A 25796-nucleotide genomic window follows, 5' to 3' on the forward strand; every position below is an offset into this window, starting at 1 on the left:
GAATAAAGTGTATAAAATAAAAAATAGTAAATAAAAGAGTAAATTAATTCAAATTTAGTTTTGGCATTGGTTTAATAAAATAATGTTACTAATATTTTATTTTGTAAAATTCATCCAAAATTAAAATGAAACATTGGACCTGTTTGCCCAATGGCCGTAATTTACCACTCCTATGGGTAAAATGATTGATGGTTACAATTTTTTGAACAGCAAAAAACACATTTCTACAATAATGAATTAGCTGAAATTTCTACTGAACATAGTCAGGTAGTTGTTTGTTTGGTGTGTTTTTGTTATGATATAATTGGTTTGGTTTTCACAATATAATTGCTCTATTTGAGATTTATTTTTATATATTTCAAATATTTATCTATCTACTAAGACGCTACTCAAGACAAAAAATTGTTTTATCACTGACAGCGACTTTGTCATTTTACTTCAAATTTATTTATTACCAAATTCTCAAATTATTTATATATTTATTATTTTTACATATACTGTAGAATATTTTAGCAATTGACGACAATCATTTGCACTATTTGTAACCTATTTATGTAATAAAACTAGATGTGTTTACTTAAAAAATGACCAAACCCAAATCATTTTTAGATAATTAAACATTAAACTGGATATGCAACAATGATAGATTTTACATAATTTTTATTCCTTATTCATATTTTATATGCGATTGATATCAGCGTTATAAGAGATAGCTTATTCTTCAAGACAAAACTCTCAAGAAATTGCAAAGTATATTAAAGCTTTTTAAATAAATCTCTAAACGACGACTTGGTTCAACGAGAATGAAATAGTAATAAAATCATGAATAATAATAAAACATTATTTCTCTTCTGTGGTATCTAATTCCTTAATTTTATCAAAAAATAAAAAGCAAACGGTTTTGCTAATCCTTACCAAATGTTTTAGATGCAGAAAACAAAAAATTACAAAAAATAAATTTTGCTCTGTAAGTATAAGTCCGTCAAACTTGTGAAATTAATAAAAAGCAAAAATATGAAAGATAACCATAAGATATAAGAAATATCGACACATGGTCCAATTAAATAAACATAATTACACCCCCATATAAATGATGATGTTTATACAAAAATCTCACTGAAAAGAAATCTTATTCGAACATTGCTAATTAAAAGCAAAATTTTTCACGTTCCTCTCAATACATATAAAGGAAGTTCGAAATAATTATATTGCATTCACTAAAAGTATATTAGATAAAACTTCGAGTTGAAGATGTTTACATTTATGAGTAGGTATGTATAATGCACGAATGCATCAATTGCTTATATGTACACTTTGATTTTTATTGAGCGTCTAATTTAGAAAAAAATAGTTTAATAATTCCTGAAAAGGGTCATATTCCATATACTATCCCTGAACCATAATAGAAATAAAAAAATTGGCATTTAGTTTGGAATTAACAACATTATTTAAAAAATATATGTTGTTAGTTTTTTTTATATGTTAGCTCTGTTGTTTAGTTTGCAAGACCTTAATATAATTTTAAGGTGTAAGTTATTTCATTGTTTTATAAAATATAGTATTAATTTTAAGTTAGATGTTTTCATATAACCTCTAAATAGCTTAGATGTACATGTGGTAAAAACGACCAACTGAATCTTTACCCTGACAAAAGCGTAAACAATCAAAAATAGCGAACAAGTATAAATTCTATAATGAAAAGCCATTTTGCAAAAAGTGAATTAAAATAATAGTTAATCAAACTCTGCTAATGAATATTTCTGACGAATTTTTCTTGTAAAAAATGTATGTTCTTCTAAAAAATGTAGCTATTATTTTGTAAAACTCCTTTAAAATTAAATTAAACATTGAATCTATTTGCCACTTGGCTTTCCCATTTCACCCCGCCTGAGGGGTAAAAAGAACCAGGTGACAATTTTCTGAAAAATAGAAAGAAAACTACAATGATAAATTACCTCATAGATTTATTGAATTTAGTCAGATAGTTGTTTGTTTGATATGTGTTATTTGTTGTGATAGAATAAGGTTTGGTTTTCAAAATATAATTGGTCAAAGTCAAATTGGACCTTCGTGCCCCTGCATTTATATATATATATAAATTAGATATCGTGCAGTAGCAATGTCCATTATCACTTAGAAATATAGATTAAAAATATATTTCCATTTGAAAATAAGCCTATTTCGGGCACTGCAATGTGCAATGGCAATGGGAAATCTCTCACACCATTCTTCCCTGAATCGAGTTTAACTCCGTCCTAGGACAGTATTAACCATTATTTATTATTATATACTATATTCAACCTCATAAAATCTTTTCTAATCGAATTGGCATGTCCTTCACGATCTCTGAAATTACGTCAGTGATTAGAAACATCATATTCTAATATCTTGATGACATTTCATTTTAATCTCCCGGGCACCCAATTTGTACCTCTAACACTCTGTCACTCTGAACTCAAAAGAGGGTCCGTTCCTATTGCTTGATTAGGTTTTTTCGGCATCGGAGTCATGTGGCCCATGTGGGTCGCGTGTTCCCGCACCTCTGTCATAGCGTGCGGTTCGCGCCCGTATCTTCGTACGTCGAAGGTACAAATACTAGGCAGGATAACGTGAGAAAATGACTAAATCGGTACCATTAATAAATAACTTGTGCGAAAATAACACCCGCGAGAAATTAAATAGTGATTGTCAGATTTTAGAAGGCACATATATAAAATATATATAAATATTTTTTTAAACATATTTATCTTACAATTTGATCGAATAATGTAAACTAAAGTCGATTTAGCTAAAAATAATAGTATTAATATATCTAATTATTTATTTTAATTTTATACTATTAGTTTATAATTTATCAGATCTATTTAATGGATTTTTTCTACCGTCATAGACTGAGTTGAAAAGGTTAAAAAAAGTATTTATTCCGTAAAAACTAAGAAACCTACAGTACAGCATATAGAACATAAACTGTGTTCAGTACTAGCTGTAAGTGGAATTCTGTCTTAAGGCAATTAAGGCATCGTGCCTTAAGGCAAATTGCTGGAACTTCCCGTACCAAAAATTATTTTTTTTAAAACGATTAACATTTTTGAAAAAATTTTACTTCGGAAAAATTAGAGAGAAACTATAAATTTGACAAAAAATTACTTTTTTTGAAAAAAAAAATTTTTTTTGAAAACAAAATTTTTTTGAAAAAAAAAAAAATTTTTTTCATTTTGACATACTTTGGAAATTCTGAACTGTTTTTCAAAGCAATCGTACTGCTTTATCTGCACAGAGACAAAATGTCAAAGCGCGCAACTGCCGCGCCGCCGTCTAACGGATAAGCATTGGTACGGAACCCATAAAAATGTAAAAAAAAATTATACTTATTGTTAAAATCTTTATAAAATATCTGATAATTTGATGTGCATATGTCTAATGATCATTTTTGACCGCCAAATGGCATTTTTTTTTTACTTTTATCATTAGATCTCCGAAACCGCTAGACCTGCTTTCATGAAAATTTGATCAATTCTTCATCTTGTCAATACAAGTAAAATGTTTTTTGAATTATTAGAATCGGACGCTCCGTTCTCTTAAAAACTGAGTTACCGTTTTCGGCACTTTTTGCCCCGTATCTTTGGAACGGCTGGACCTGCCTTCGCCAAAAACTAATCAGCACGTCTCCTTACCAATACGAATCGAATGCTTTTTGAATTATTCAAATCGGTTGATCCGTGTTCCCGAAATCGTCGACGAAAATTTGTATCCGCACATACATACACACACGCACATACATACATACATACACACACACACACACACACATACATCCATTTTTTCTAAGGTATGCCAAAATGTTCAGAAACCTCTGAAACGTAAAGATATATAAAATTTTTCATTTTCGATTTTTTTGCGATTACTATAACTTGCCCTACGGGAAGTTAAAAATGCCCAATTATTTCCTAAATATAAAAATATTAACTGCTCGCCGTAGAGTAAGTTATAGTAATCGCTAAAAAATCGAAACTAGTGGTACAGGGCATCGTATCTTAAGTCAAATTCCAGGAATTTCCCGTACCGTTATTTAATATTTTTAATAAAATATTAACATTTTTTGAAAACTTTGCAAATTGCTGGAACTTCCCGTAACATAATTAAAATTTTCAAAAGCTTTGATTGATTGCGTATACAATTTTTTGAAAACTTTGAAAAAAATTGATTTTTTTTATTATTAACTTCCCGTAGGGTAAGATATTGTAATGGGCCGAAAATCGAAATTAAAAATTTTTACATTTCTCGACGTTTTGAAGGTTTCTGAATATTTTGGCATATCTCAGAAGAAATGGATGTGTGTGTGTGAGTGTGAATGTATGTATGGATACAATTTTTCGCCCACGTTTTCGGGCGCACGAATCAACCGATTTGAATTTGAATTTCTAAAAAACATTCAGTTCGTAATGACGGGGAGAAGGGGTGATTAGTTTTTGGCAAAGGCGGGTCCAGCGGTTTCAGAGATACAGAGCTAAATGTGCAAAAAATGGCAGTTTTTAAGAGAACTAAGCGTCCGATTTAATTGATTCAAAGAACTTTCCGCTTGTCTTAACAAAATAATTGATTTTGGAAAAAAAATTGTTTCAATTTTTTTTTTTTGTATATCGAAAATAATTCAGATTTTATTTTTAATTATGACTATAGTTCTAATATACTACAAACAAATAATTTCAATTTTGCAATTCAGTTTATATAATTCTTATAAATAATAGGCAATGTTACAATATTTATGAAAATCTATTTGAAAATATTCAGTATTCCTCGAACATTTCGTTACGGTACGGGAAATTCCAGCAATTTGCTATAAGGCACGATGTCACACACCCCACTAGTTTTTTTTGTATTTGGACACTTATTGAAACTTTTTTTAATGCAATCGCAGTGCGTAGTTGTTTTAGAGACGAAATATCTAAGCGCGTGCTTCTTTGTATTTACAATACAATTTTTCTTCGCCGCTTTCGAGAACGTGGATCGGCCGAATTGATTGATTCAAAAAACATTTTACTTGTATTGACGAAATGAACAGCTATAATAAAATACAATAAAAAAAATAAAAAATGCCATTTGTCGGTCAAAATGATTATTAGATATCTGCACATCAAATTATCAGATATCTTGTTTAATTATGTTTAACCACTCGACTAGGCCGTAGCGCTTATGCGCTTCGATTTTCTTCTCTAAAACGGCGATGCGACGCGAGTTCTTCGAAAAATTTCAAAATTCTTAAAAATCTCTTTTCTCAAAGTTTTCAAAAGATTTGAAATTATGGTACGGAAAGTTTCAGCAATTTGCCTTATAAAAAATGCCATGCACCACTAGTTTTTGCCATTTTACTAAAATTGGCGACCCGTCCCTTTTTATAGGCGTGATAAAAGAAATAACCGGGAGTCAAATAGATCCAATGTCTTTAATCTTTAATTTTAAAGGGGTTTTACGGAATAATAGTTATATTATTTTACAAATGCAACGGAAGCGCGTTATGGCCGAGTTGCTCTCGATGAAATCATTTCTATATGGGTCGATTGTGATTAGTCGTCGTGTATGTGAATAGAGATCTGTCGTTGTATGCGTACCAGCATCAACGTTGTATGCGTACCGATATCAACAAGACAATCGGCATAGATAAATAAACATTTTAAAGTTACATCGTAGTACAAATCTTGATTTAATGAAAAATGCCTGAATCAGAAGAATATTTTACTCTGTTCCTTGAAAGAATAAAACACATTAAACATTTGTGCCGTGAACCGAACGTGAGTTTATTGATTAGAAATTATTTCTATACTATTCGTAATTTCTATAAATCTTTGTAGTTATTAAAATGAAAAATATTTTTAGACAAGACAGATATTACAGCTGTTTTTTGAACTGCCGTAAATTGAATGAGATTATATCGCCAGCGAAAAAGTAAAAAAAAATACCAGCAGTCAATGAATGTATGTTGATTTTAATTACATGAAGTTCTTCAAACACAATTACATGATGAGTGAAGTTGCGAAATCAATATTTGTTTAGGCGTCATTTAACATAATCCACTGTGTGAACGAATATTATAGAATTTATTAAGTAGCAATTACTTCATTTCTATAAAGTTCATTTTTAAATGCTAATTACAATGACAAACCGATCATTTCATATTTGAAGTATGACTTTAATTACATTATTGTTTTTAAATATTAAACATATTTTTAATGTTATTATAAATATATAATTTATAATTTATCAATATATAAATGTGTATAATGGTTGACACTAATAAATTTGTGCATCACGAGTGTTACTAATAAACATTATTCAAAATTGTTATGAGATGTATTTATTTTTACTTAAATGCCATCATGTACAGTAGCAAATAAGTTTTACTTCAATCGCGTGTGAACTTCGCAGAAATATTTATTATCAGAGTTGGAATAACTATTATTTTAATTCTTTAACTCTTGTGTTTTTTTAACTTAATGTACTCTTTTATTTAGTATTTAATTACTGCTTGCGTCTTTGCCAGGTTCAGTTGGTCCTATTTACCCTTACCACATGTAAGCTTTTATAGAAGTTATATGAAAAAATTGTCATATCATATCCAAATAAACACTTTTTGTGTAATAATCTTTCACCTTCATGTCGTTTTGAGTAAATTCAGAAATAATTGCAGGCGTTTGGGTGTCTGCTTAGTTGTATGTATAAATGATATAATGTTTTGATTCAATCTAACTTTGGCAGAATGAATGCATGAAATACTTAAAAAATATTCGAGATACGCTGACAATATGTTTTTAGAAAAAGGGAGGCCCTAGCATTTCGAAGTTATAGAGAAAAAAAGCCATTCAAGGTGCCCGGGCTTATGGACATCACTTCATGAGCTTTTTCTGAACATATTTATATGGGTAAGGCGAGACAATTGATCAGATTTGATTAATAAATTTATATGCAATATTAATTTATAATTTGGAATTAAAATTCACACTGTCTTGTGACATACATTACTAGTGTTTAAATTTATAATGATGTATGCGGTAATAGTTTCACATATAATTTAACTAATATAAATTAACTACACAAAAAAATACTTTGCTTATATATTTTTGAAATCAACTTATGACAACAGTTAGAAAACGTACACAATAATTTACAATGTATGTGCAATATAAATAAAAAACAAACTGTATTTTCAGAAAAAAATATTTAAAAGCCGTGAATATTGTTTGAACTAAAGCACGATTTGAATTGCATTCGAATGAATAAATACTAATTTTCAAAATAATTCAATAAGAAATGATTTTACAAAAAGAATGCCTTTCAATATAGCGAATTGTACCTTTCGCTTTGCGCACAAGCTTCTTTCAAGGTTGTCCCCGGTGGCAATGGTTTTGGCATCTCAAAAGTTTTCCTATTATCGAAATTTTGATTATGGTAAATTTCATTGCTATTATTCGGATTGGTAATTCCTTGTGAATTGGAGATTTTTGTAGCAACAGGATAGTTGCATACATTCGTGAAGTTTTGGTAACATACGGTGTTATTGTCAAAGTTCCTCGATTGAAAATTTTCTGCTGAGTATGGATCATAATATTTGTCGTTATTTGATGCTACGTTCTTACGAAAACTTTTGTCACCTGCAGTGAAAATTGATTGCTTAAAATGTTATATTTGATAAATATTAGACATAATTATACAGAAATAAATAAAAACGCTTGACGTAAAATAATAACATATAAAATGACATTAGCAACTCGATGCGTTTGCTTATAGTTCATGTCCCATGTCAATTATTAAAAGTGAAGATACGAGAGAGATCTTCCGAGCCTTTACTCATTTTAAAGTTTTAAATTAAGAAAATTCAATTTTAATAATCATTGGAAAGCAGAGGCTAAAATCACGAAAGTAAAGCTTTCAAAAAACTTACGTTTTATTCCTGGACTTCTCACATACTCTTTTTCATCTGCCCTGTGATAACTAAAAGGGTAATTTCCTACAGAATTTTGGGTCAGTAGGGAATTTTTAATTTGTTCATTCTTCAAATCGGCTGCTTCTTTTTTCGCCGCCTCAATTTGTGTGATGCATGGATTGATATATGGATAATTTCGTCTATAATAATTTGAACCTTGATTTTTGGACGTCATTTGTCCTATTGCTAAATTTTCATTAGTATTATGATGACAGGGATTGCCTCGTCCTCGTGCCGTATAGTATTCCGTTCCCGTTTGTGCTTTGTCGCTCATGTGCGAGCTACTAGTAAATGCAGGATTATTGTATATCAAAAGTGTATCCCCAAAATCGTTTCCTTTATTATAACCAATGTTGTTTGGTTTTTTTGAGGAATCTCCATTACAATCGGCATATCCATATCCGGGACCCATTTGTCTGTTATCAACTGCTTCATAATTTATCGAAGGATATTTGCTACTGTGAATATTGTTATTTACCTCCTGATAAGGCGTCGATTTATAGGCACTTGGATATTCTATAGTTACAGTAGCACCATTATTAGATTTTCCTACTCCTGCTGGCTGTTTCACATAGACACAATCTTCATAATTATTTGTTTTCAAAAACTTGTTTGGATTATTATAGACTTGATTCATATAAGTGTTTTTATCATCAACAGAAAAACACATATCACCTGGATAACAAACAGTATTGTAATGCCAACTCGAATTATCCATTGGCAAATAATTCACAGCACTTGGGTCTATACTATGATTCAAAGATGATGATCCGTCTTGTGAGATATGCTGGTTTTGAGGAGACCAGTAATCTTTTGTTTGATAATTTTCTGCACCTGCTCTACTGTGATTGGCTAAACTTCCATTCACATTATGATATCCAACAACTGTACTATCAAAACTGTAGTTATTCGGGCTGGCCTTATCTTTGTATTGAATGTTGCAAACATCATTTCCCGTAGCATCTTTATCAAAAATCACGGTGCAATCAAAATCATCTGGTTTGATTTGCTGACAAAATTCTTGATTTGGTTTCTTTTTATTGCGTTTATTCTTCAAACACAGTGGTACTGGTCTTGCCTTGAAAGGTCTATATTCACCACTTCTCAGGCATTCTTCATGAAACAAAGATTTTTTATTCTTAATCTCTTCTGCTCGGACAAATCTTTCAATTTCGAGTAAAGCTTTCGAATTGTTTTGGATTTCTACATCATTTGTAGATTTGAAATTAGAGGGTGGATAGTTGTATTTTCTTTTTTTGAATGTTCGGAACTGACCGTATTTTATATAAGGACGACGAGGCAAACGAGTAGCTTCACGTTTGTCGAGGCCACTTATGAATTTCAAGCTTTCTAAATGCCACATGCGCCTAAAATTTTCATATAATTATTTAATTTTATTAAAACGTTGCAATGAGGAACTATGTGTGTTATAAGCTACTTGCGAGTAAACATACTTTAGTCAAAATATATTGGTATCACACTATGACAACAAATGTCTAATAGTGTAAATATTTTTTTTATGCAACTAGTCCTAAAGTTCTTAAACTTTAAACAAGCGGCAAGAGCAAAATATTCGTTGAATCGTTAATCTCAAAACTGACTAAGTTCGAAAATACGATATTATACTATGCAGTAAAGTCTGAAAATTGTTAAAATCGGTAAATAACAAATATGCCTGCAGTTGTCAAATACGAAAGTAATTAATTTACAAACAATACATGCTTTTGGTAAATTTATAATTTATATGAAAGTATAGTATTAACATAATTTGAAGTAAATATATTATTATTGTTGACAGTTCACTGAATAGCAAATACATATATTGTCATAATCACAAAAGACTTCATTGGCAATGTTGCGATATCCGACATTTGTTTAATAAACGACTTTTTGAAAGAAGGTTTTAACTAACGCGTAATAAATAAATTAACCATTTTATTGCATGTAAAATAACACATTTTGTGTGTTCTATTTATAAGTTTATATATTATAATTATGCATATCATACTATAATTGCTGCATGAAACTTCGTAAAAAAAGTAAGAAAATGGAAATTGAATTTAAAAATTTAATTGTAAGTCAGATTTTCATCAAGTATTGCCAATATAAAATACATTTTAAAAATTATCCTGATTTAAAAAAGTAATTGTCCTGTGAGGTTTGAACAATTTCGAAAAAGGAATGTAGTATAGAAAAACCTAGTATTGCGATAAAGTTGCAAGTTACTAAAATGTTTATTGGTTTATATAATTTAAAAAATATTTAATTTTAATCTATTGACTTGTTTTATAAATCTACAAAACACTTTTGTATTTAGATATCAATATTCTGAACAAATCAAATCATTTTTTATTTAAAAGCTCTGTCTTATGAAAGTTGGGCTGATGTGTAGATGGAGAGTTGATCAAAGTACGATCGTAGTGATTTTGATAATGTTTTGCAAATGAAAATAAAGGCCTAAGAGTCTACTTGATAAAGTAATACGAGTAAAAGTAAAAAAAATATATAATATTTCATAGATATTAATATTAGGGTCCAAGTAAATTGAACTATTATATATTTGTAAGCTTCTACAACTAAATTTAATTTACCTATATTCTTCAGTCATGATTTTGAACATATCTGGTTTTTCAAACATAAATGATGGATAGAAAGGTTTCTTTATATTGTAAACCGTAGATTTAAAATTATGTTTTGGTAAAATAGGTAGCGCGGGTCTCCATTGTCTGACCAAAGCATCAGTTCTTTGCTTTCCTTTACTAACAGTTTCCTTCTCAATTTGGTGCAAATCTGGTTTACGAATTTCAAAACAGTTCATCAAGGGCATGATGTAGAATTTTGAAAGAAATTGAATAATGAATTTGGATCAGTCATAAATGACGACAAAAAGTCAATTTTTGAATTTGAAAAATAGTGGATGACAAGCATCATTTGTTTAGGCATACAATATTTTAAATTATATACATGTATATAATTAGTATATACAACTAGCATGTATAGCTAGTTTGTATTGGTATTTTGCCTTGCGGCAAGTTACATGAATTTTCGATATGTGTCGACTTAATCAATAAAAAATAAATTAATTTATGAGTCGTTAAAAAGTATTTCGAGTGGATTTATTACAAATATTTGAAAACGAACGAAATTCTAAACATTTTGGCTAACCTCACAAAAAATGGATGTGTGTGTGTGTGTGTATGTATGTATGGATACAAATTTTCGTCCTCGTTTTCGGGCGTACGGATCAACCGATTTGAATGGTTCAAAAAACATTCGATTCCTTTCTATAGGGAGATGTGCTGATTAGTTTTTTTGGCATAAGCAGGTCCAGCATTTACGAAGATAAAGAGCAAAGAGTGCAGAAAATAGAAATCGAGTTTTTGAGAGAACGGAGCATCCTATTTGAATGATCTAAAAACCATTGAATTTGTAATGATTGGGAGAAGAGGTGACAGAGGCAGGCCCAGCCATTTCGAAGATACAGAGCTAAATGTGCAAAAAATGGCAGTTTTTAGGAGAATTGACCATCCGATTTAAATGATTCAATAAACTTTTAGCTTGTCTTAACAAAATAATTGATTTTGGAAAAAAACAATTTTGTTTCAACTTTATTTTTCAATTTTTTTTTTTTCAAAAGAAAAATTTTTTGTATATCGAAAATTTTTCAGATTTTATTTTTAATTCTGACTATACTTCTAATATACTTTAAACAAATAATTTCAACTTTGCAATTCAGTTTATATAATTCTTATAAATATTGGACAATGTTACAGTATTTATTTATAATAGTCTATTTGAAAACATTTAATATTCCTTGAACATTTCGTTACGGTACGGGAAGTTCCAGCAATTTACTTTAAGGCACGATGCCATACACCCCACTAGTTATAATTTAACCAGTATCTGTATTACTTTAATGATTTAGTATGCTCATTAAGACAAAGTACTTTATCGTTATACCAAGTAAATCGTCTAATTTTAATTTTAACAAACGTCAAAAAACTACTCATTTTTTAAAACTTTGATGAATTTTTAGAATTAAACTACTAGTCGTAAGGCCGTAATATTTCAGTAAGTTCTTTAAGGCCATGATACATATCGCCAAAAAATGTTCCATAAAAATCGCCTTTTTTTTCAACAGTTAATTACAAGGAAACGGCTGGGTAGATTTTCACCTAAAACTAATCAGTATCATTCTTAACTAATATTTTTCGAATAGTTTTTGATTTTTTAAAATTGATTCGGTAGTATGAGCCTAAATGTGGACAAAAAGTTTAACACTTTTTTCCAAATTTCAAAAGAACGGCTCGGCGCACAAAACTGACAAGCGATAGTCCGCATTGAGACACATCAAATGGTTTTTAAATTTCTGAAATCGGTTCAGGCGTACTTGAGCAAACGTCGATGAAAGGTCTAATTTTGATGCCAAATAAACGATACTAATTTTTGTAAGTTTTGACGAATTTTTAATACTAAACGAGTTGTCGTAGGGCCGTAATATTTTAGTATTGTCTACAAGACTATGGTATCCACCGTCAAAAAAATCATAAAAATCATCGATTTCTTTTTTAACTTTATTACAAGAAAACGGCCCGGACGATTTTTATCAAAAAACTAATCAGCACGATTCCTAACCGATGTCTATCGAACGGTTTTTGAATTTTCAAAATCGATTCAGAATTACGGGCTAAAACGTGGACGAAAAATTTTTCACTTTTCGGCGTTTTACAAACAAACGGTTCGGCCGATCGTCGCAGAAACTCAAAAACGCTAGTCCTCATCGAGATACATCGAATGGCTCTTAAATTTTTGAAAACGGTCCAGCCGTTTTGGAGAAAACGTCGATTTACGGCAAAAATCTATTCACACACACACACATACTTTTTCCAAATTTGGTCTCATTCGATTCAGAATGGCTTGAAACGCCGAGAAAACATAAAATAGCGAATATGATTTTCTGATGAAAACAAACTTCTCCTTCGGGAAGTTAATAAATATAAATGAATTAATTACATATTGCATTTTTATTTATCAAAATATACTTTTAAACTTTTTCATAATGTATATCAGCCTGATGTAAGCGATCACAATAAATACTATTATATTAAGCCACAATTTTTCCTTATTTCAATGATAATACATTGATACATAAATTATAAACTAGGTGCATTTGTAATTATTCCTTAACAAAAGTTGTATAAACTTTCCAATACGTGTAAATAATCGACTGTAATCGACTGTAATCGAATGTAAAATATTAGACAATTTTTAATGAAACTTTGTCTAAAAATTGTTCAATGAAATTTTGCTATATTCAAGGAAGGTAATTTTCGATCACTAAAAGTAGGCGTGATGAAATATAACGTGATAAAATATTATTGGAAACAAACAATTTTATTTTGATGCGTGTATTAATGTTAGTATCATAAATAAGTTTATAAAGTTGTTATGCTTCGCTAGTTAGTAAAATTAATGTGGTAATTTACATAATTTTGCTAAAGTTCTCTAATTAAAATAAAAATTGAGAATTAAACATCAAAATGTTAATGATTGCTTAGCATTTGCAGAAATACTTCGTTTCGAGAATTTTAAGGATACAGTAATAATTCTAATAATAGTAAATGAAAGTATTTAAAACCGAGTATAAAGATAGAATTAGAAAAACTAATTTAGTTTTAATATAACTAACTAAGTTAAAACATAGTTGATATGATTATTTGCAAATTGAACCTAACCAAAAAATGACCAGAGCGATAAACAGACATTGTAACACAAATGAAATTAAAATATACGAATTAAATTTATACTTCTTTTAATTCTCTTACAAGATTTGTGAGTTATAGCATATACATTAAAATGACAGAAGTCTACCTATGTATGTGATCATGTGAACCCACACAATAGTGTGCGAAGCTTTTCATCCGTGAACGAGTGACTCCATGGCCCCAGCATAGGGGCACATGTCGAGATAGATCTCTCCGTCGGTGACTTAGATAATATATAACACGCACATGAACATAAATACACATACACATTGCGATGTCAATAAAAATAATAACCACACCAGTTATAGCGGCCTGGAAGGGGATCCAAGTCCGCGAGTTATTCTCATTGGTCCGGAGCAAAGTGTTGCTTCTCTCTATAGTCATTGGTCGGCACAACCAGTCTGTCTGAAATATAAATCCTGTACATCGCCGGATGCCCTAATCAGTCTGTCCGCCAACTTCCCAAAAATCTTATCATTAAAAATTTTCACCCGAACAACATACCGCGCGACGAGTCAGCTCGAACTGAACACTCCTGATGCGATCGCCAGGGATAAATACGCGCGTCTAAACGAAGTAAAATTGTTTTATATTGACGTTTATTAGTTCGTTTAATACATACTTCGAAATCAGTACCGAATTTAATCAACGTTCGTTAGCAGTAATCAACGAAGGACGTGGTGGTGTGCTATTGGAAAGGATCTAAAGCCACAAGTGTTAAGAGATTTTAAGTGTTGTTTTTTGTTTTTTGGACATCAACTAACGAGTGAGTTAGTTATGAAAGTTATACATTGACCATTTCATACAATGGATAGCAACGGTTTTGATGACCAAATTTTTACCGATTTTGCTGGTCAATTAACCCCGAACCAAGGTGAACTATTATCACGAGATGGCCAACCACGGTCGCCCAATATGCATCATTCGATTCAAGTGATGTTAGGAATGCAACAACACAATCAACAACAACATGATATTATTCATCAACATCACGATAAAATTACGCAAGAGATGATGATGTCTTGTTCAGGATCACCTGTATCAGCAAGCAAAATGGCTGCCGTGCACCATGATATGGGATTATATGCAGATCATCCAGATGTCCCGCCTAACGATGTCAAGGCAAAGCTGGAGGAAAATGGTCAAACGGCTACATCCACCGTGGATAGTGTTCCGAAAAAATCAGAAGGTGGCAGTAAAAAAAAGAGCGAAAATAATGGAATCAAGAAAAAGAAAACAAGGTAAATAATTATTTCTTATGTTAAAATAAACCTATATACACTAAACAGTACAAATGATTAATAAATTTTGAAAATGTATGTCAAATTATTCAACATTATGATAATATAATAACTATGTTGTTTTGAAAGCTACAAGTTTGAAAAATTGATTATGATTGAAAATATTTGTGGAAATAATCTTCTATTTTGTAAAATTAAACATTTAAAATAAATTTTATAAACTTGTACTTTGTTCTTATAAAATCTATCATTCTGGCAATAATTTTTAATAATTGTCAAATTGCTGGAACTAGAACTTTTTGAAAGCTTTGAAAAACATAGATTTTTGAGAATTTTGAAAGTTCGTATTTATTATTAAAATCTCTAGAAATTATGTGCATATGTCTATTTTTGATCGGTATTTTTTTCTTATTGGATCTACGAAACCATCTTCGCAAAAATTTAATTAGTTCTTTGTTTTGTCGATACTAATAAAATATTTTTGGAATCAAATCGGACGCTCTGTTCTAGCAAAAACTGATTTACCATTTTTCGCGCTTTGAGCACCGTATCTTCGAAATGGCTGGATTTGACTTTCCAAAAAACTAACCAGCACACGCTCCCCATTAATACGAATCGAATGTTTTTGGAATTCATCGACGAAAATTTGTATTCGTATATACACACACATCAAATTTTTCTAAGGTATGCCAAAATGTTGAGGAATCTTTGAAAAGTAAAGATATATAAAAAAATTCATTTCCGATTTTTTTCCGATTACTATAACGAACCCTACGGGAAGTTAATATCATATTTCTTTTCAATAAAAATTAATGATAATTGATCTTAGCTACTACTAAAAATTCCAAGATTCAAATAATAACGTATGTTCTCATTTAGAACATTAAGAACCATGTAAATTTGTAAGTACAATGTACCTGCCCTACATACTTCTAAATAGCCGCCAACTGCAGTCAGCCTTTGCCCTTCCTGGATATAACAATTTCTATAAGTCAACAAGAAAGTTTCAAAATTCTTAAAAAGTATAATACATATTATGAATATATAAATATGTATATATATGTGTACATATTCATGCAAATATAGTACATCTAATGTTTCAAACCAACTGAAATGCGTTTAAAAACCCACATAATTTAAATACCATAAGTTACAATGAGAGATGCAGGTCAATATCATTATATTAAAATACATAGTTTAAATAAAACAGATCGATCTATTTAAAAACCCGCACCCCAATTATAGTCGACAAAAAATATTTTCGACCCTCGTGATCCCCAGGTACAATAAAAACATATTGATATTTATCGTAAACGCAACCCCTGTATGGGATGTTATTAATTCGAAAGTCATCAACAGGACATTATTTCGGGGTGGAGAAATCATTGATACATGTAATAGGAGGACACACGCGGATGAAGTCGATAGTTATTCTGAATATTTATCAAATACACTTTTTTAGTTTAAGAACCTTTTCACAAAATCGTAAAAAAAATTGTTATTAATGGTTCTTAATACTTTTTACTATTAGTCAATAATTCGTTATATTCAAGTACATTGCTCGAGTAATTGCAATAATTGAATATTGTTATATGAAATTAGCGATGGATATAGAACCAACAATCAATCAACCAATTAATAATTAATACTAAAAATATAATACCAAGTTGATCGTATTCTTTAAAAATTACTTAATTTTTTTTTAATTCGTTCTAAAATAGAAGGTTCGGCTAGATAGAATCCTAGTATTCATTGAGTGGAACTAAAATTAAAATTAAAAACTAAAATTTTTACTAACGTATGGATTTTAGATTTTTAGATTTTTTGTATATATAGCATATTGGCGTTAAACAAATGAAATAATAAATTAATTAACAAAATGTTTTTAAAAGAAATCCATCCAAATAGAAAAAAAGAAAACTAAATTATTTTTTAGAACATTTAGTCGGAATGATCGTCATTTACATATTATTTTTAATTTATTTTTTCAAATTAAATATTTTTTTATTTTTTACTAATATGATCGTTAATCAAGTCTTTTATTCTTTGAATGTGCGTTTTCGAAACGGGTGTAAGTCTTAATTTTTTAGGATAAATAATTTTATTTTTTGTATTATCTGGATGGATGCCTGTTATAAAGTTTTTTTGTTTCTATCTATTTCTTCCATACAAAATGGTTCTAAATTTTGTCAAAAATGCCATATGGTTGCTATGCAGTTAGACATCTTATTATTAGATTGAATACCTAACCTAAAAAACGCGCAAATAAAAAAAAAGTTATCATAACTGCATATGGCTTGATAACATATGAGTAAAGTTGCATTTTATGTAAAACGACTGATCGCACAGCAAGTATATGGCATTTTGCCAGTATTTAGTACCATTTTGTATGAGAAGCGCTATGTAACATAGTCTTGCCTCAACATTGGTCTATTTTACGGCAGAATTGGCCCCCATGTACAACAGGGTTTAATTTTAAAAGATTAAGGTTGAAAAACGCCAAAACCGTATTTTTCTCAAATAATATTTTACTTAAAATTTTACAACATATTATATCACCTAATTAAAATCACACTTCAATTATAGATTGAATTGATAAAGCTAATTTATGATTTTCTGTTGCTTATTCGGATATAAATTTCTTTCATCTACAATAAAACGGTACCAATGCATATACTACTTTAATAAATGTAATGCGTTGCAGAATTAGGGACCGATTCTGCCGCAATGTTATGATAAGTTCATGTTATGAAGAATTTTCCATAGTAATATAGACAAAAGTTATGCGGTTGGTGTTCAGTCAGGCGAATTTCTCAGGTTTTTTCATACAAAACATAACCTAAAAGCCGCACAAATGTCAAAAAAACGATGTTAGATAAGTGTGTGTTTCTGATTCCTCTTAGGTAAGATACGAGTGACGTTGCAGTTTATGTTTAAAACGCCGGAATGAACAGCAAATACATGATATTTTGACAGCATTCAGTATGATTCATTCGCATAATGTATGGGGAGTCGGAGCGTAACATGCCATGCCGTAACATTTCTCTGTTATGCGCAGAATCGGTCCATTAATTTTACTTGAATGAAAATTTAAGAAAAGTAATTAAAGATAGTGTTACTCTAACACTTCGCTTTAAACCTTCTAGAGTTCAATGTTATGTTAATTTTCCGATCACAATTTATTAGAAAACTGTGCATATAAACATCAGTATTTAGAGCATTCTGATGAAAAACATATTTAGCTTCATCCTTCTTTTCTTCCAAGCGAAAATTTTCCTAAAAGCGTTCTTGGTGTATTTAATATTACCATATATGCGCAAAATTGTCTAAATATGGTCAAATAAAGAAATATCGTCTACAATGTAGACTCTACATGATAATCCTTCGATGTTACAAGTTAACTCAGCATGCAAAACATCTTATTAACGCATAATACGACCCACGCCGAGTGCCCCATTATCGAATTAAAGTACAAATTGGAATATCCTGACAAGCGTTATGTCTATCAAACATATGCGTTGTGCAGTCTAGTCAAGTACCATGCACACTAGGGTGAATAGTAATATTACACATTCACATAGAAAAAATAAGAGGCATTTAACATTTTATATAGGATGTAAAACATGCCAATTGTTTACGTGATACTGATCTGTGATATACTATTTGGTGTAATTGCACTCATATTTTTGTATCAAGCATTTTATTACATAATGTAACATTTTTACAAATTTTTATTTAAATATAGTTGAAAAAAATAGCCATTTCTGTGAGTGATTGCTAACCATTGTGCCGCTACTCATTTTTATTGGTATGGAATTATAAATGCCACATTTAGTCTATAAAAGTTTTCATTAACTTTAGTCCGGTGTGTGATCTATGTTTTATCTAAATAAAATAACTATTAAAATAATATGCCACAACTAACATAACATAACTTTTTTTAAATTTATATAGGTATAACTTGATTTCATTTTCTTTACTAAAAGCCTCATTTTGTCTCAAAATATTATTCATAGAAATTTTAATTCATAAATAAAATTGACTCAACACACATTTGAGTAATTTAAATATTTGCCTCTCTAAAAAATTCATAATTTTTAATTGAACACCATCATACGCTGTAAACTTTTTGACTATTTTATTATTAGATGGTAAGTAAATGCGTCTTTCACTCTTAGAAAGCTTTAATTCAATTTTTAGGTTTGCCTTAATTCAATTGTAAAACACATTTCGTAATTGTGTAGTTAATAATAGTAAAAGTTTTGTGATCGATTTCGTTTGACGTTAGTAAACAAACATTTTCATCATATTTTGATTTTGTATTTCCGCAAAGACTGGCACGCATAATAAGCTCACAAAAAGTTATACGCTGTTTATGGTCAAGTATCCTTAAAAAACAGCAGTGCCAAAATTGGTTTGTCAATTTTGATCTGGTGTTTTTTACTGATTTATAAATCTATAATCGAATCGAATCGTCACTCTATCAACAACACTCGATTTTGCAGAAAAGATTCATGAATCACCTAAAACAATTTGAATATATTTGGACATGGGTTTTTCGCAAACTGAAAGAAACACAATAAACGCAATGCATTAGCTGATGCATTTGTACTTTTTTAAAATGGCTGATATCTAGCAATAATATGGCATAATTGTTGTTTACAACAAGATTTTCAGTTTGGTGAAATTTCAAAAAAATGCCTCCTTTGAACTCTTACAATCCAACTGAATAATCAATTCGAATCAATTCGAATGTCTATGCAGTTGTAGAAAAACGGACCAAATTGGCAAATCAAAATAGTGTTGTATTTCATCATGTCAAAAAAATTTCGAGTTTGTTTGTTTTGCATTATTTGATTTCTTTTAGTTTCGATCTTTAACAAATTCCTCGAATGGTAAAAAATTCAAGAATTATAATGGTATCAAATTGTCCCTTATTCAGTTTTTTGCTAATAAAAGCCAAAAGTTTTATAAACGTGGGATTAGGATGTAGCTTGAAAGATGACGAAAGGTCATGGATCAAAATTGATAATAAATTACAATATAAATTTATTTAGTTACATGGAAAAATTGTCAGTGATTTTCTAACAAAAATCCGCACTTGCGTAGTTGCCCACTTGATATAATTGTGCGAACTGGTGTTAGAATTTAATAAAACTTAAGTTATAATAATTAAATTCTTTTTCATTTTCAGAACTACATTTACTGCTTATCAACTAGAAGAATTAGAACGTGCGTTTGAAAGAGCTCCCTATCCCGATGTATTCGCTCGAGAGGAACTCGCGTTAAAATTAAATTTGAGCGAATCTCGCGTTCAAGTGTGGTTTCAAAATAGACGCGCAAAATGGAGGAAACGAGAACCTCCTAGAAAAACTGGTTATATCGCTTCTGGGTCTCCCAACGCGCCAGGATTAAATAATGGATTTCAGGTGAATATTTCATATACAAAACGATAACATCTATGCTATAATTAACAGCAGTGAAGTACAGAAATGTATTTCAATATATTTTTACAACTATTAGGAAATATTAATAAACTTTGTTAAACAACAATCAAAGAATCTCCTTTTTTCTAGGGCCTACCTGCACCGGTAAACTCTTTTAACCAGTCAGCAGCCATAAGCAGTCCGGCGTCGGTCGATAGTTGGTCCTATCAGCCTACATATGAATTAGGACCTCACTTCAATCTACTGAGTCCGGCCTCAAGTCCGTATTCTTCATTCAACACTTCACAAAATACTTATGGCTCCTATACCATGTTAAATACTCATGAACCGCAATTATTCACTCCCATGAGATCCCATAACTTCGAATATTCAACATCGTCCGTATCAAATCAGAGCCCACCATTGTCTGGATTAAGAAATTCTGATTATCCAGTTTTACCTACAAATCATTCACCGACAAATACTATGGACGAAGCATCTATGATCAAAATGGAATACCATGTAGAGGACGGTAAATATCATCATGGACATAATGTTTTAAACAACGATGACAATAAATTTTGTCACTTATCAGATGATAAGTATGTTGTGGGTCATATGAGTCCTGATAAATACGAAAATGATCTTATGCACGATGCAAATAAACATAATAATGTGGTGTTGGATCATTATGGTTCAACAAGTTTAGGTATGGGAAAAGATGGAGGAGTAAAATCAGAGCCGGGTTCCAACAATACAGCTTATGTTACATTGCCTCCTTTTTTAAATTGATTCAAACTTTGAATTCGTCAAAATGTTCATATTTTTAAGTCTTTCTTTGTACTAATACATAACATTGCACAGAAAACATTTATTCTTTGCTTTGCACAAACACATCAGTTCGCAAAATATAGCTCCGCACTTGGATGATTACGCTTAATGCACATAAGAAAATAAAATTGTAAATTATTTACTAAAATTATTCTAAATACTCGTAGATCTAAATATATCAAAACGACAAATTTAAACTAGAACGAGAAGTCATTTATATATACTATTTGACCAAAAATAATCTACAATTATATGTTCTCGTAAGACATTCAATACTTAAAATCAGTAAAAACATGTCAACAAAATAATGACATCAATGACAATTTACAATATATTGAAACATATATTACACAATTCAAGATCTTATGACAACTGTTTGTTGAAAGCGATTATTAGTTATATTGCAAAAATTACGTATAGAAAAATGTGATAGAAGCAGATAATAAAAATCAAATCATGTTAACTCTGTCAAAAAAATCTAACGTTTAAATTATATGAATTTTTCAAAACTTCACTCATAACTCATGACAAAAATACTATGCCTAAAATAAATATAATAAATTCAAAATATTTCTTGTAAATTGTAGATTGCAATGGTATAATATTTTTATTAGGCCTTATTATTATTATTTATTATGGAAATATTCTTTTTTGATTCATGATTTAAATGAATTAGCATTTATAATATATTTAATTAAAAAATCAGACGCCATATGAAAAATATTTCCGCACACACTAAAATCGGTTATAGCGCCATAAAAAAACAATTACTTTTTGTTAAAGTTTAATATTTTAATATATATAATTAGGATCAAAAACTTTGAAACGTGTAATATAGATAATAAATATCAAGTTGTAAAGAAAATACGTGAGTTATAAATTAAATAATTGTCAAAAAATAAATTAAGACTTAAAAATATGTTTACTCCCGCCATAGCTCTAAAAATCTTTTTGTATATAAGTTATTATCGTTTGTCTACAATTTGTTTAACATTTTGGACGGCTTAAAGTTTGCTAATTATTTTAATATTCTTAATTATTATGTTAAAATTTGTGTATAATTGTACATAACTACAGTAGTTTTTCTAAGTATTAAATGAGATTAAAAATTTACTAGATACCGTTTAAGATGCTGTACAGTTTGAAGTATTTTATGTTATTAATTTAATATTAATGCACTTAAGCAAATAGGCTGTTGAACATACAGTGACGCATATTTTATTTTTTAAATGAAAATTGCATAGATTATACTATAGTGTTATTAATTTTAAGTAAACGATGCAAATAAGTCTACAACAATCACAAAGTCTTTCCATAATTTAAGATTATTTGTAGCTTAGCCTCGAATCTTATATAGCTAGCGTAAAGCCAAATATTAATTATAGTATTGCAATGAAGCATATAATATAAACTTGTTTTGTTGATGAATTTGTATCCTGGTAGTACAAATTATATTGAAAGTTTAAGGCATTCATCGAAAGATATTAGCATTTTTTTATATAAAAGTTTAATACGAATTGTAAATATTAAATAATGATATTGTATGTAAATAAAATATATATATATATATATATATATATATATATATATGTATATATATATATGTGTATATATATATGTATATGTAATAAAATAATGAGAAATTTTTGTTATTAAAATATTAAAATAAAATATATAAAACTTATGGAATTAAAGCAATATGTCAAAGTCAAAGATAATATTAACGGCGACATATAAATAATCTTAATTATAATATACAAATAGATTTGCATAAGATTTTTTTTAATATCATATGAGTGTATGTTAATGAGTTGAATATATTTATATCATTTAAAAATAACTGTATTTTAGTATTACAATAATTCACTAAATTTCCTATAGAAACTTTATTGCTTTACTTGGCATTAAATTTCACATTGAAACATGCAGAGCAAATAGATCAGGTGTGTAAGTAGCATTTTACTTTGAGGCAAGTTGAATTGAAACCTAGTAATATTTAAAATTATAACAAAAGAAGTATGAAATTTCGACACGAACCATAATTCCAAACTCCTATAAGTTTTTTATTAAACCACTTAGACTGAGAGCCAGTGAACCTTTTGAATAACGGTGTTCCTGTAAGGCTGAAAATTTTTGTACAGGTGATTCTTAACGTGCTAAGTACGGAAACGACGGTCTGGCAGGTTTTAGCCCTGCACATCATGGTCGTCCAGGCGTTTGAAAGTGTAAAAAATACCCGAAAATTAAACTTGTTCCTGTAAGGTTCAAATTTTTATACGATGTAATTCACTCATTGAGAAGTTCGAAAATCAATCTGCCAGACCATTTCGACCTGCACAAGTACCTGCCAGACGAGCCGGAAAGTGAGCAAAAAATGCCCCAAAATAAACTTTGTCCTGTAAAGCTGGAATTTACATATGTGTTTATCTAAGCAATTCGAAAAAGGTCTGGGCAATTGCCAGACCATTCTGGCTAGCATAAGCCCTTGCCAGACGAGGGCAAAAATGCTATGGCGGGAGGCGAGTAAATAGGCGTTGCGTGAAAACTTATAGCATATATTCAAACTATATTATGAGAAATTACAAATTATGGTCAAAATAAATTTAATTAGTCACAATAAAATATATATTATCATGAATTAATCATCATTATCAGATATATCGCTAATTAATACTTCATCGTCATAAGATTCGGCATTGCTGACTTATCGTTTATAAAAAAAAAACAAATTTAAATATATTAATAATATAATAAATATAAAATATTACAAATTTAAAAATTTTAACATTACCGCCTATGTGTTGATCAGCTCTGTTTGCATCCTCCTCAGCAATACCAGAAGGATGTTGTGATATTATTTCAAAAATCGAAGAAGGAACGGTATCTCCCACGAACCAATTGAAATCAAATATTTTTTCAATCAATATCCAGCCAGTATTTTGAGGTTTAAGAATTGTTGGTACTTTTAAATGACTATTTGAAAACTATATCTACTCGTGCGGCATGTGCTGCCATTATTTTTTTGAAATATTACCAAATGTTTTTGGTATATTTTTCATTGAATGCAGTAAATAAAATCCATCGGAAACAACAGCATCATACCAAATTGTTTCGTAATCAGTTATATTTAGTTTCGTTATCAGTTGCTTGTAAGACTTCAATCATTGCTGATTTCGCGGTTTTATAGATAGTTCCATCTGCGTGGCAAAGTGACATTAAAACTAGTTGGTATTCGTATTTTGCCTTGAGGCAAGTTACATATACTTCCCGACTTAATCAATAAAAAATAAATTAATTTATGAGTGATTAAAAGTATTACGAGTGGATTTATTGCAGATAATTGAAAACGAACGAACACGACGTTAACTCGGGGTATTTTCTAAAAGCAAAGAACCAGTTTTCGTAAGATTTCAATGGTTCAGTATGTTCATTAAGACCAAGTACTCTGGCGTTATACCAAGTAAATTGTCTAAGTTTAATTTTAACAAATGTGAAATTAACTACTTATTTTCTCAAACTTTGATGAATTTTTAAAATTAAACTACTTGTCGTAATGCGGTAATATCTCACTAAATTCTATAAGACCATGATATATATATCCCCCAAAAAAATTCCATGAAAATCGGCTTAAATTTTGTTTTCAACATTAAATTACAAGAAAACGGCTCGGTAGATTTTCACCTAAAACTAATCAGTATCATTCCCAACTAATATCTTTCGAACAGTTTTTTGATTTTTTAAAATCAATTCGGTGGTATGAGCTTAAATGTGGACGAAAAGTTTAACAATTTCTCCAAATTACAAAGAAACGGCAGATCGTCGCACTAAACAGACAAACGATAGTCCTCATCGAGGTACATCAAATGGCTTTTGAATTTCTGAAATGGGTTCAGGCGTTTTTGAGCAAACGTCGATAAAAGGTCTAATTTTGATAAATGCCAAAAAAAGCGATATTATTTTCTGCAAATTTTGATGAATTTTTAAATCGGTCCAGTCGTTTTTGAGAAAACGTCGATTTACTTACGGAAAAAAATCTGTTCACACATACATACTTTTTCCAAATTTGGTCTCATTCGATTCAGAATGGCTTGAAACGTCGAGAAAACATAAAATTAACGAATCAGATTTTTTGATGAAAACAAACTTTTTCGGGAAGCTAACAATTGTAATGGGATATGATAATATTTTTTCAAGATCAATATTTTATTGGATTTATCGCGCTAATAGGCGACCAACCAAATCACGTTGGACACGAATTTCGTGAATTTTATTATTAGCTTTAATAGGTTTCTTCTTTTTTTCTGAAGAAGAAATTCATAATTTTCACCTGTGAAATTTTTTCTTCAAATCTCTTACCCTCCGTTGAACATTCAGAAATGAATGTTTTTTTCCAATTTTCACCTATTTTCATAAAATTCAATAGCTACTCAATAGAAGCCTGAATTGAAGTATTAATTAGCGATATATCTGATAATGATGATTAAATCATGGTGATATATATTTCATTGTAACTAATCAAATTTATTTTGACCATAATTTGTAATTTCTTATAATA

At 29.7% G+C, this 25796-nt stretch overlaps 1 protein-coding gene across 2 annotated transcripts in view; it reads right to left on the reverse strand.

The window, feature by feature from the left end:
• The window catches only part of LOC113370055 (transcription termination factor 5, mitochondrial-like), a 148095-nt gene that overhangs the window by 77430 nt on the left and 44869 nt on the right, over positions 1 to 25796 (reverse strand). Inside the window, exon 8 of one of the 2 annotated variants that reach the window (XM_026610713.1) lies at positions 9214 to 9345. The exons of the other annotated variant lie outside the window; for it this stretch is intronic. Coding sequence (XP_026466498.1) covers positions 9292 to 9345 — 54 coding nt within the window. The 3' untranslated portion in view covers positions 9214 to 9291. Of the gene's footprint in view, positions 1 to 9213; positions 9346 to 25796 lie in introns of those variants that run through there. 2 annotated transcript variants of the gene reach the window in all.

This window comes from Ctenocephalides felis, unplaced genomic scaffold (assembly GCF_003426905.1).
Source record: "Ctenocephalides felis isolate EL2017-DRISC unplaced genomic scaffold, ASM342690v1 CF-g0.4_SCAFFOLD_01492, whole genome shotgun sequence".
Taxonomy (NCBI): Eukaryota; Metazoa; Arthropoda; class Insecta; order Siphonaptera; family Pulicidae; genus Ctenocephalides; species Ctenocephalides felis.